The sequence below is a fragment of the Ambystoma mexicanum genome, chromosome 2q (assembly GCF_040938575.1).
Source record: "Ambystoma mexicanum isolate Mex_15411 chromosome 2q, UKY_AmexF1_1, whole genome shotgun sequence".
Classification (NCBI taxonomy): Eukaryota; Metazoa; Chordata; class Amphibia; order Caudata; family Ambystomatidae; genus Ambystoma; species Ambystoma mexicanum.
In genome coordinates this window covers 638,760,593-638,774,669 of record NC_090924.1, presented here as the reverse complement: position 1 = coordinate 638,774,669, position 14,077 = coordinate 638,760,593, and the positions used below count along the sequence as shown (strand labels likewise).

Sequence of the window (14,077 nt, the reverse complement as noted above, 5' to 3'; positions counted from 1 at the left end):
CCCAGGGATTTCATCAGCAGCATAGGGTGGTGGAACTGCCTGTGAGAACGGATGAGGGGAGTACTGAAAATCTGGGGATGAGTACGGAGGAACTAGTGTCTTTTAGACAACTGACGGTTGGATGTTTGGAGCTTCTGGACCCTATGGTGTTGGGGTTCAGGCAACCATGTTGGTTTGTGAACCAGCATGCCTTTGGGGGTATCCGTGACATTTGATTGACCAATCTGATGGACATTAGATAGGACATTACTGAAAAAAAGTGATTATTTCTTCTGCTGTCTCGTATTTCTGCTTATCTTTTATTAATTATGGGTTAATGTGTTACAACAGATCAGGTGTCAGCCCTATGCCTTCCTCTTCTGCCAGGCTATTCCTTATTTTTAGATGCTTAATTTGTTATTTTCGTTTCTTATTCAAATCTTTGAATCCCCCTTATTTAGAGGTGTTTTGTCTTCGAAATAACTCTTCAGCCCTTCATCCTTCCAAAGTTGGCAAAATGTGTACCATTAAGTTGGGTAACAATAAACATCTGTTATCTGTACATCACACCATGCTAGCCCTCTGAGGATGACCATGCGATGAACAAATACACCTGTTTTGTTATACACATCAGAATAAACTCCCCATTGTTTTGGGCACATTTTATCTGTTTTAAGTTCTAATACACGCTTTGAATTCAAAAGTCGATCAGCATCAAAAGTACCCTTTAATGGGAATTGGTTATGCCAATCCGCAATTCTAAAGGAGTGCCGTTATTGCAAGAACCTGAACCTCCTGGTGTTATATTTCATGTATATTTAATGTGCTGATATTGGCACCCCTTTGGACAAAAACTCATACGAGGATAACTCTACTTATCTGCAGTTCTGCAGAGGAGACATTTTGGAACAAGAACATGCAAAACCTCTTCTCAGGGACCATGACGAGGTAAAGACCTTTACAGATAAGAAACTCTGCAGATTTGGAAGAACACAAAAGGCCTTGCTAGGACACAATCATGAGATTACAATGTCCGGCTCCTGCTGGCGCATTCTCCTTCCCCCTCTCATATCATCCTTACTGACTGACTGGTGCGAGTTCCGTGGCTGACTAACTACCTACTGAAATGAGCAAACTGCATTAGTTTCACTAATTGACAGACTGACTGGCGGTATTGTGTGATATATTCCGATACTGAGTGTCTACTAATCCTGACCAAACACGACCTTACAGATTCACTACTTGCTATTATTTTGTTCTCCCTCTTCAAATTATGAACCTTTGTGCAGTGGTCGAAGTGTACGAAAAGAAGTAGTGGAACTATGTTCCCTGCTAGCCTGCACCCCTTCGCCACAAATCCCATCACCACACCGCCTCCCACACAAAATACACCCCCCCAAAGACATGCCCCTGCTGTTTAAGGGAGCGTTCAGTTCAGCGCACTGAACGTGCAAGTTTCAACTGCTTCCTGCACTGTTATTTTAAAACAAAACCGTTCCGGAACGATTTATTTTTAAAATAAAAGTATAGGAGCTGTAAAACTTAATTTAAAAACGTACAGGAGCACCGCTCCCAACCGCTCCCGCTCAATTCGACCACTGCCTTTGTGCTTTAATCACCCCATTCCCAACCCTTATAATCCTCCCTTCTGTGTCTGAGCTTGCTCCTTTGTTAAAATACGTTTCCCTGTTTTACCCTATAGAACACAATTCACCACCTTGCTGGAGTTTTAAGTGGTTTTCTTACCTCTCAGATTTGGTGCCACAAGGGATCAAGGGGAGATGGTCCACAAACCTGTGAAGTATTTTCGGAGCACCGACAAGTCCATGCCGCGGCGCCAGATTGTGGAAGACAAAGCCTGCGTGAAATATTTAGAAGAGTAACAAAGGACAGAAACAGTTTATGGCATTGCAGTGCATTGGAGGGTTGTATACGAATTGTTTGTTTTACAACTGTTCGAATTACAATTGACCTTTTCACAATTGACCGAATTGTGAAGGTCAATTGTAACATATATATGGGGGGATACCCCCCACAACCCCCCACGCAATGCCAAACCCCCCAAACCCCATATATATATATATATACTGTCACATATATATATATATATATATATATATAAAACCAAACCGATATATATATACTGTCAATTGTGAAAAGGTCAATTGCGACCCTTTAAATTCGGTCAATTGTTCATTCGAACAATTGTAAACGAACAATTTGGGTAATACCCATTGGAGCAGACAAACTGACAGCATTTCCCCTTCTTACCTTCTAATAATAAACTGCACCCACCCCTAAGATCCCAATATTTATAGTCTGATGATGAGAGGGACATTTAAGAAAAGAAATACAAAGAATGTCCTTGATTGGCCCTGGGTCTACATTTGCTGCACGGGACCCGTGCAACCCGTGCAGTAAAGATACCTTTCTTTAAAAAAATAAAAGAAAAATTAGACACCATTAGCAACCGTGTAGGCAACTACATGGGTGCTACATGGGTGCTAATGGTGATCTGCTTCACTCCGGCCTGGGCGGTGGGCCTTTAAAGACAGGGGTCGGTCCATCGCCTCAGGGCATACACCTTAATATTATCTTCATTCAAGAAAGGATAAGCATGCTAAGAAAATATTTCTTCATTAATTGCCAACCCTATCAGAAAACAAATGGATCTGTTCTTTTTGTTTTATCTTCCCTTACAGGAATTATTCCATTCATCTTGTTTTCAATGACTATTTGCGAGGATTGTAGGTTGTGAGACGTCTTTAAAGAGAAAACATAATGCCTAGAAGAGCAAAATAAATAAAACGCAAAAGTAAAGAAATATTTTCACAAATAATGTAGCACGTTGCTTCTTTTTGGTCAAAAAGCAAAACTGTGATTATGCTTTTATTTGTTGGAGATCTTATTAATAAGCTGACTTTCCTGTTTTAAGAAAAATAAATTTGCATTCACTCTGTGTTCTTGTTTTATATTTTTCAGAGGAAGTGTTCGATCCCGATCAGTTTGAAAAATTAGTTCTTCTGGAAGAAGACAATTCCATACAAACAGGTATGCCGCATTAAGTAGGAGTCTGTGTAGACTTGTCCTCCTGACTGATGGGTGTAAATGTTTGCTCTTGTCACAATTCATTGGGCCTCATCACGACCCAGGCGGTAAGTTACCGCCTGGGCCGTGACTTTACCACCATGGCGTAAACTATGTTTACGCCATGGTGGTTGGCGGACTTACCGCCCCATTCGGACCTTGGCGGGGCGGTAAGTCCCCAATCCCCATTTACCCTTCCCCATTCCCATTTTTGCCCCATAGGGCATAATGGGAGTGGGGAAGGCGTTAATTACGCCACCGTAAATTACGGTGGCGTAATTAACTCCATGGTCCCTTAGCGCCATGGATTTTAACACCTGCTAAAAGCAGGTGTTAAATTCGCCATGGCGCTAAGGGACCTCGTACTCAGGCGGTAAGGGTCGGCGCTGTTTACGGCGCCGTAAACCCCTTACCTCCTGGGTCGTAATGAGGCCCATTATCTCTTTTCTTTCTTCCAATTAACAAAAGGTTTTATTTTCCACAAACCTACGGGAGTTAGTCGCCGGCAGGCGATCTAGTTTGGAAAGAGAGACAATACAGGAAACTCGGCTACTCCGTAGTCTCCCGGGGTCTGTGCAGTGCTCAGGATAAGTGAGTGCCCGCGCTCGCTCTGAGCACTAGATGTTCCTGCTTCAAAAAGGAACAGGAACACTTATAATTGACTGGGGCAAATCAAGAAATGTGGGCAAATCTTAAAATGAAGGACAACACAATAAGGCGGTGGTATCATCCCTTTCCTAGGACCTCGAGCTAGGGTTATCGATTGAAACTCATACTGGTCATCAACAGGTCCTCCGAAACTCATGCAGATCCTGCACATGCACGCTGTGCGTGGTGCGCATGTGGGCTGCCGACAGGAATAACAGACCACAATATGCAGCAAAATGCTGGCTAAATTGGGGCACACATTCATCTTAGAGCTGGTAGGAGCGAGTGACATTGGCACCCTGTCACCGTGCGGGCCTCAGGAGCACAGAAAAACGAGTGCGGACTGTGCAAAAGTCAAGATGTACTGGAAGTACAACAGCCTTCTGTTCTTCTCAGAAGAGTCCAATCCGGAAACCCAAGTTGCTAAGAACATTTTATTTGTATTCAATGTACGGGATGCCACGCACATTCCGTCCATTGAATTAAAAAACTGGCACAAGATGGCCACCATGGATGTGGAAGGCGGGGCTCTGTAAGGAGCCGCTCTTCCATTTGCATGGCGGTCACGGGGCGGCAGCAGCAGCGTGGTAGCCGCCGAAGAAAAGAGGTAATTGGGTTGCGGGGAACTGGTACATTAAAAGAAAGGGGGGGTATTGGGAAGGTGGTGGGCGGGGGTTGCAGCCTTCAGGTTCCATGGAACCCGGGCTTGGATCATTAGATTCAGCTCGTGATGCAAGATACCTGATTGGCTGCTACCCCTTACCCCCCCTGCCCCGGCTGCTAATTGTTGTTATTAGGAGCGACAGCAGAGACACCCACCAGGCAAAGCCATCACCTCAGCCAGTTCTCCTTCACCTGTCGATCGCTGAACTTTCACATCCCTTACTCATGCATCACTCATGTACCATTCCACAGTCTAGCACTACATACAAATAATCACTCCTACAGCATCCCGTGTTCTTCATTTTGTACAGCTTAAAACACATGGGTATTTCTTAATTTGCTTGCAGAGGTTTGCCCGCGGCCGATTTGGCTGATTTATTTTAGGCCGTTTTGACAGAAAAAATATGTGAGGGTGGGTTTGGTTAATAAATCATAGATGGGGTTTTGGGGGCCTTTGGGAGTGTCTCCTCCCGCATATTTTTGCGGTCAAAACGGCCCCAAAAAGACGGCAAAATTGGCCAAGAGCAAAGAAATCTGAACAGATAACAAAGATCCAAACACATCTCCTCCCTACCAAGAAAACGTACTCAGAGAATCACAGGAACTACACCTCATTAGTGGTTCCGAAACACCACACCAAATCACATGCAGGAATTCCTCGTCCTCAGAAAGGGGGCAATCGCATCATTTGTACTGCATCCACTCAGTAATTTATAAGCGAGCTAGGAGCAACATAAGACAAACGTGCAAAACACACAAGACATGCAGAGTGATACTCCTGGAGAAGCGGGGCACCTATTGTGTATGAAGTGCCAACAAGCCACGTCAAGCAGAAAAGCTGAAAAAGCTTGCACCAAAATGCAGGTTTCATCCACATCATGATGCGCATAAGCTTGCATACTTGTAACTCCATGCAAGCGATGTTAAAAAAAAATGCACACTGCCCCAAACACATAAATCATAAAATAGAAAACATTATCAAATGCTTCTCCGCACTCTATCTGGAACCCACGTGGAAGTGGAAACCAAAACATGATGTACCCAATTAGGGATAATATGATTATAAACCTTAAATATTATAAAGTGTTGCACTCATTGCAGAGATCATTTTCTTTCTTATGGTGATGCAACTATATACAAATAATCATACTGTCTTAGTGTCACGATTCGCTCCCTTTGCTCCTGCCACTTGAGGGCCTGATTTGCAGGCCGTTCCCTATTGGACTTTCCTTCCGAACCTTTCAAGACAGTTCTGCTGTGATTTCAGAGGTCAACAATCTTATTTGCCATTTCACTTCTCTTCGGGATCCATTTCAGGTTTTTGGCAGCCAGTATGCTGCTTCCCAGTATTACTTGCCCGCACCTCCTCTCAACCCTTGAAGCACAAGGTTGTGCCGAGTATTAGGAACACCTGTGGCAAGCATCAGACCTGAGGCATGTGATCGTTTGCCAGATTTAAAAGCCTCAGTTTGCTTCTGTCCAGTGCTGATCATTGTTAAACTGTTCCTGTTTGTGACCAGTCCCTTGTTCCTGGTTCTTGTGCTTAGTATCTAGTTCCTTATTTCTTGTTCCTTGATTGGCATTCTTAGTATTTTAGGCATCCTGGATTCTACTTTCTGGCTTCCTCTGTTTTGCAGTCAGCTCTTTCCAGTGCTTCCTTTTCTGCAGCCCACTGTGTCTGCGTTCGTTATTCCTTTGCTGGTGCCCTGTTATGCAGTGTAACCTTGATCCTTTAGGCACACCTCATTGAGGGATTTCCTATTTTGTACCCTTTTCCTTTCTTTGCCTCAGTGGGGGAGCGGGAGGGTTTGCACTTGTAATTTGATATTCCCTGCTCCTGTTCCTTGGCTTTCTCTTGGGGTCTGTCCCGGGTTTTCCCTTGCACTTGTGTCTTTGTTCCCTGTTGATTGTTAGGTTTGGTGTGCTGTTGTTTCCAGCTCCTGTGTGAATGCCTATGTGTTACTCTCTATTCCGTAAGCACTATTCCTACTTGTCCCTTGTTAGGAGTCTTATGTATTAAGTTATCCTCCCTTCGCTGTTATAGCCTTTCTGGGTCCCTTAGTGATCAGCATGGTGTGTGAGCTTCGATGACATTCCAGGTGGTGTTTCTTATCTGCATAAGTATTGTCTTTAAGTTACCTTATACAATCCCATCAAGGGTGTTAGCTCACAGACCCTGTCATTGCTTGTTCTTTATCTGGGCTTATCGTTTCCAGTACCTGCAATAACAATTTTGGGTGAGGCGCTTGCAGACTTTCTTTGCAATCATAAGAAACTTATAAGTACTTTCTTTCACATTCCTTTTCATATATTTGTATCACGTTCCACTTGCACCTGGGGCTAGAGTGCATGTTGTTTGTTTCCTGAGAGCATATTGTTTGAAACGTATTACTCACTGTGTGATGTTGAGTATATTTCCTTGCTCATATCCACTGCCCTGTGTCTCCCCATGACACTCAATATACTTTTCTTGGCACATCACCAGAGGGGTAAAGGCAGAGGAGGCAAATGCCCTCTTTTTCCTATTAAGCGAGGCCACAGCAAGGTCTCCCGGTGCCTTTGTAAGCTCAGAACTCAAGGTAAAGGTTCAAAAGAGACATCCCTTTTTTGCACCATACCAAGTGAAGTAGCAGAGTGCATTCTAAAACAAGATATCCCACTTCATTAGGAGAGTAAATGAGGTTTCACATGCGAGAAATTAATGTGTGGCTTCGGTGAAATAGTAGCTAGCACTGGTAGCCTACTGTGGAAAGAAATGGGGGTTACAGGCAACTTTACCTGCTGCAGTAATCTCTTTTACTTTTCAAATGTGATGGAATATTGCCAGACATGCAACATACAAAGCATTTCTCAACAATACTGAAGTATAGCACAGGCAGCAGGGGAGGGGGCATGTGCATGCCCACATATATTGATCCCCCACATCATGTCATAATAAGTTCATAGCAGAGCATCGAGGCTGGATGACCTCCCTTGTGTGGTGGACCTCCACTTGTAGACTGAGAGCAGATGTACAGGGACACTAGGAGAACCGCCCGAGCATGGGTCAAAAACCACACACCGGGTGCAACCCACAAAAACCAACACTGGCAACTAACCACGAGAAAGGGGACCTACCCATGTGGCATGAGGGTGGATCTACAGGGCACACAGTTGCAAGGCAGAGCAGAATCCAGAAAGTTCTCAAATGATTCCTCCAAGAAAGTCACTTCAATAAACAACAATCCAAACGTGAAATCTAGTCACAGTTCCAGGCGCAGTCCAAGTCTTTAACAGCCAAGAAGAGCAGTCCTAATCTTTCGCCAGAGCAAGATTGCAGGGGACAAACAAAACCCATTAGGGAAGCCAATAGTCGAAGTAACCAGGGAGATGGAAAGCAAACAGAGGAACGTGCCACTGCAGGAATAACCACAGCACTTAGGTGCAAAAGTGCAGACCTACCTCTTTTATATGCAGGTCTCTGCGGGCCGGCTGCATTGTGGCAGACTTCTTCCACATCAAGTGATTCACGGAGACTGCGCTGACGATGCTACGTGAGTGCGTTGCTGGTGCATGCCTCAGTAGGGCTTGCAGTTTTTTACGTTCCTGCGAGTCTGCCAGAGGTGCCACGGAACACATCAGTCCTGGGTTCGTTGTAGGCCATACTCACGTTGCTTGACAGTGACCTTGCGTCAATATGTGTGTTGCATTTTCAGGACAGAATGGCTGCATGAAGTTGGTGAGGTGCAGGGGAGAAACCCCTTCACTGGATGCTAAGTCGAGCGCAAGCCAATACTAAACAGACCCACTGATGGGCTGTTTAGGGAGAGGTCCCTACAGTGGAGGGGGGCAAGTTGAGAGTCGGAGGAAGCACGAAGAGACACAGGGAAGACAGGGAATGGACACGTATATGAGGGCTGCAGAGTTCTAGAGTGACAGACGAGAGACTTTCATTCAGCAAGTTAGCAAGGGGCAATCCCTGGATAGGTTTGTAGAGGAGAGGTACAAACCTATAGAGAGAGTGGCTTGGCATGTGTGCCACCCAGCAAGTTGTCCGTGTGGAGAGGTGGGGGAGGATCTTGGTAAGTTGAAGACAAAATTGAGATGGTTTGCCTGACTGGATGATATGTAACGGCTTGCTTGTGGAGGTGAGGGAGAAGTGGGATATTGAGAAGAGGGTGGGGGTGGAAGGAGGTATCACAAAGGAGGCAGGTGGTGAGAGAAATAAGACTGTTGGCAAGATGTTTCATATTTTTGTGATCTTGTAGAACTATGAGGCAAAGTCATCAATGGAGAGGGAGGGTTTTAATTAGCAGTTTTTGTGGGAAATCAATGCCTGGAGGGTCATAGAAAATGTGCAGGATGAGAGCAGAGTGCGTATATAACATCAATATAACGAGAGGATTTGGCTGTGTCCAGAAAGTAGTGAGTGCAAAAAGATAGTCTTTGTACGTGTTAAGAAGAGTAAGGTAGCGATCCTCGTGCCTGTAGCACTAGCAGTGGTTAATAGTTGTCCTCAGCTAATGAATGGCATGACATGTCAGAACCATAGTTGAGTGTGGGGATTTGAGTGAAGGAGCAAGCAGGTTAGTGACAGTAAAAGGAGGTAACACGTGCATTATTGAAGTCAATATTGGCAAGTTTAATGGGGTGGGCAAGCAGAAAAGAGAGGGATTAGTGGGAAGACTTTACTTGATTCAGGTATGGGGCAATGGAGTCCGTTTATGGCTGGTGAACTTATTGAGTGATCAGAGCGGGAAGGGTCAATAGAGCAGAGGAATTGATATGGGGGAAAGATGATATGATGAAGAGGGTTCTCACAGGAGTGGCTCTGAAGATTATTTCAGCTGTCCAGGAAGTCGATGGAGTTTAGCTGTATTGTTGGGCCACGGTATTGTAGGAGAGGTTGAGTTTGCCCAATGTATGTGTGCCTGCTGATAATTAAGACAACACCACCTTTTTTAGAAAGTCAAGAGAGTGAAGATCATGATAAAGTCAGCATGCAGTGTAGCCATCGTGGAAGTATTCAGATGAATCTAGGGCGATCATCAGTAATACCCCGGTATCAGCCTCCTCTCATGCAGTCAGGGGAGGGCAGCCGCTACCTGATCCTGACCCTGGGGGTGGTTTAGAGGAGGTCCCCGACATGGCCTGCACCCCAACTCCTCATTTCAAGGTACCAGGAGCGAACTCGCCAACACATGTGACGCATAAGGAGCAAATGAACCAACAAAGAGCTGCACTGGGACTCTGCCCAGTGTACATCAGGAGATCCTTACCTATTGAAGCGCCCATAACCAGACAACCCTGGGCAGCACGGTACCCTATAAGGCAGCCGTACCAGCCGCTGATACGAAACGAAGAGTACCTACAGGCGGTCCATGAAGAGACCCAAAGACCCCTAATGGAAGGCCAGTGGAAATGACACAAGACCCGAACAGACTCGTGAATGAACAAAAGCGGCTATCGAAGACAAGCACGCCAGTGCGAGTAACTATGAAAATAGATGTAATGGACACAGAGAAGAGACAATGACAAAACGTAAGGAAACATAGTTGTGAAACCAGATGGAAGAACCGAATCAGCTAATATGTGTAAATAGGCTTGGAACGCAAGAAGCTGAGAAATCGATACGGCTTGCAATGCTTAGTAGAAGAATAAGAGCGGCAAGCGCCAACTATATAGCTACCTCAATAAGACACATTATACAAGTACGACTCCATTTTGTAAAAGCAGAAGTGTAGCCAGGCTACCAAAGGCCTGACAGGCCAAGTTTCGTAACCCAGCCCGAGGCAAGAGAAGGAGCGGAATCGAAACTCAAAAAAGAGCAGCTCATGCCTAGGAAATCGAGGTCATCCAGAGGAAGGGAGGAGAGCATCAGCTGGCAAGACTCAAACATCAGAGCATACCAGCCTGTACCATGAATGTCAAGATAAGGGGGGGTGCCTAGGCAGGTGGCGAGGCTAAAGAAGAATTAAATACATGAAAAGCTGGAAACTGAAGCAGATTCATGGTGAACCAACATGTGACCAGCCAGGCGCGAAGAAGTACCACCGCCTGATGTCATCCAGGACCCGGGGATGCCATAACTTTTCCTGATAAGAGGCTACAGTTTCGAGGCCGTACTCAGCTAACTAATTGACACATAGCCCTAAAATACTGATTGATGGAAGAGAGGCAGGGTGAAACTTGGGGCACCAGGCACCTGGGTGTCCATTCTGCATGCTGCTAATTAAAATGGGGATTTATGTCTAGGGGTGTAACCTGCCCAATCACAATGGACCAAGTTATCTAGGGTCCTATATATCGTAGAACCAATGGGACGTCGTACTTGTAGTGACGTCAATCACACGTGATTTAGTGGGATGGGCATAGACGCCCACCCGATAAGAATTATCTAATCCGCATGCTCTATTATCATATACAGATATAGCACCTATACTTAAGTTACCTTTCCTAACCAATTATATTGCATGTCGAGTTTTGTAGAATTAGACGTCAATGATGACGAATATTGCCTATAACAGTTGTTGTCCGACAGAAGTTCGAGGAAGTCGGAGCGAGACAGGTGATCGCCTTTATGCTGATTCCCAACTGCTTCTCTGTTTTATGTACTTGTCATTAAACGGACTTCCCCTTGCCGAACTACTGAGTCCGCATTATTGAGTCGTGTTGGAGTAAGTGAATCCTGCACCCCCTGTCCTCACATAGTGCAGCTATCTTGTCTTACTGGTTCTAGAGGATGAGCACTGATCTATGGGCCCGTCAGTGGATTCTTCTCCTCCAGAACAGTGGTATTATGTGGGAGGATCACATGGGAGGGGACTCGTGCAAGGGGGAATTGGTGACCTCCTTATCCCATGATTCCCCTATACTTCCTAAAGTATTGATGGCTTATTGTAATATAGACCAAACTAATGTTACTGCTATGCAATCTAATATGGACCTCAGTGCCCATAAAGCTTATCGTACTGGGACAAGGAGGAAGGTCTCAGAGTCAATGAGGATTAGGAATGCTATTATCCAAAATGTGCTGTCTAGTTGTTACAGACCAGGGCACACGAGCAGGAAATTTACATTCTAAAATGCGGTACAGCTGGTGAAAGGAGGTGAAGAAGATGTAGAAGGCAGTGTGGAAGGTGTTGCTGACGCAGAGACTGTCCGAGGTGCAGGAACAGCCACAAAGAGAAGAACACCAGTGGAAGCCATTGCAAAGAGTGAAGGTGAGCAGCATTGCGGATTACGCACAGCTCAAAGCGGTGTGTGGAGAAGAAGCCCAGCTGTTGAGGATACGTGCTTTGAACTCAGCATACTGCATGTCAGTGTGCGAGAAGCACGCGGGAGACCAACGGAACTGTCAGCGCTCCAAAGGAGAGACGCACAGCCCACCGGAGGTACGCGTAAGCTGGAGAGAGAGCGAGAAGGACGAAGGAGGTCTTCTCAACCACACTAAAACAACAAAGGCATACATTCCTGTATAGGAGATATGAATTGGGGAAAGCGTATATCCCGCACTGCCAACAGCCAAGAGACTGTAAAACCATATGGAGGTGACAAGGGCACAACTCTCCCTTTTTGGGATATCAGCTGGGGGAAACTTGTAACCCACACTGCCAACAGTCAGGAGGTTGCTAAGAGGTAGTTAAGAGACAATCTGAAAACAATGCTTCTATATTGAATTTCCAGTTTGGGGAAAACTGGAATACACATTACCAAGAGTCAAGAGACTATAAGGAAAGGTGGTTATTGTTCAGCCCTCCTTCCAAGAGATATTGGTCTTGGAATCAATATTGCCATCAAGTTTGATTGTAGGTGTAGGAGTGTTCTTCCTGGCAGACGCGTACACCAGGAAAGGGACCACAATAGTTAGCCTAGGCAGGCGAGTATACCAGGAAATAAGAACATAATTTGAAGAAGTATGTTGGTAGCAGCTAAAGTGTGGTGGAAAGATCTTAAACATTCTATCAGCTTTTTTGTTGAGCTGAACTCAAAAGTAGTTGCTTTGCTGTCCGGACAAAAGTGTTTCATTTGAAGAAAGTGTGATATGCTGGCAATAGTTTGGCACTCTGACGAGAACAATCATTTTGGTTTATGAACTTGTGTTTTGGGAGAAAGACATTAATCCCACTAAGAAGGATACTGTGGAAATCAACAGTTGTTTGTGGATTTGTGAACCAACAGTTGTTTTGGGGTTTTGAACCAACATTTTTGAAAGAGACATTTACTTTATAAAGTGGAAGGACGTGGTAGATATAAAATACATTAAAAGGGTCCTTTTTCGTAAACTAACTACTTCACTTCACTTACATGTCTTGTCGTAAACCAGGATTATGATAACTAGGACACAACTAAATAGCTCACCACTGAGCAAACTTTAATATGAGTAAATGATATCATTGCTGTAGTGAGCATGTCATGGTTGAGTCTAAATCCATACTCATCCACAAGTTTTATCAATTCTTCCAATTTCTTGTCCATTTTTGTTTTTATGATTATTAATCCTTCATAAAGACACTAATCAGCACACCAATGAGCCAACCCCAATAGGTGTGGACGATATCATTGTAGTGAATATGTCATGTTTTGGTTTTAGTTTATATGCATCCACAAGTTTGGTTAATTTACCAATTCTTTTACCAATTATTTTTCCATATTGTTATGAGTAGAAGATTGTGAACTCTTATGAGACTGTCATGATCTCTGCTTCCAAAAGGTCAGGGTTTTCCCAACTCCCTTGGAAGCAGATCCATAACCCAGGTTCCGAGTGCCAACCAGTCCCAATTGGGACCTTTTGGACCCAGTCCTGGCGCCAGTGGCACCAGGCTCATAAATATGCCCAGTCCCAGCGCTGGAAGCGCCGGGCTCATAATGCTTGGGTGGACTTACCTGCAGCAGACCATGCTGCTTACTTGCCTGCCAGTTGAGCCTCTGATCCTCTTCTGTTAGGAACTACTTTTCCTGTTGGGTGGGGCAGGAGCCACTCCCTAGATTCAGAACACTGGAACTCTTCTGGAAAGCAGGAACTCTTTTCTTACCTAGGCGTGGCTGTGGAAGGAGACACCTAAGCACTACAGGAGGCAATTTAAACCACACCCGATGGATGAATCTTGCTTTGCGTTATTCTGCATCCTCTGCAGCAGAACGCTCATTGTGTCTTCTGCATCTGATCCTGGGCCTAAGGAAAAAGGCTTACCATCCTGAATCCAGTCTTCAGCAACACCTATAAAGACAAGAAAGAACAGGTTAGCATTACGGTCTTCAGTGACAGCTCTTCACTTACCTGGTCCATCGGCTGTCACCAACGCCTCGCGCTGCATTCCGGCATCTGAAAGACAAAGGCTTACCAACTCTTTGCACGCTCCGGAGGCCTTCGGCGCTGCATCCCGCATCTGAAAGACAAAACAAGGTGCGTTTAAAGACATTGGGGAACTTTAATACTCACGTGCCATTACTCCTTTCCACATCTAACCCAGTGGGTATTCCGGCACCCTGCAGCCGCTCCGAACTTGTACCTGCAAAATAAAAAGACAGTTAGAGCGCATCGTGAAGCAGGCAACAAGCGCTTACTTACGTGCTTCCAGGCGCTTCTATGCATCACACGGGCTCCATCTTCAACTCACTTCAGCCCGTCATCCGCCATCGCCGGAACCCTGCAAAACAAGAGACATCATTACTAAAGACTTTAAAGACATTAGAATTACTCGAAACTTACCGTTCGTGC

At 45.1% G+C, this 14,077-nt stretch overlaps 1 protein-coding gene across 11 annotated transcripts in view; it reads left to right on the top strand.

The window, feature by feature from the left end:
- CIITA (class II major histocompatibility complex transactivator) overlaps window positions 1–14,077 on the top strand; it is an 807,875-nt gene that overhangs the window by 445,664 nt on the left and 348,134 nt on the right. For all 11 annotated transcript variants that reach the window (XM_069647820.1, XM_069647816.1, XM_069647817.1 and 8 more), the window contains one exon: window positions 2,962–3,030. In XM_069647820.1, coding sequence (XP_069503921.1) covers window positions 2,962–3,030 — 69 coding nt within the window. The remainder of the gene's footprint in view (window positions 1–2,961; window positions 3,031–14,077) is intronic.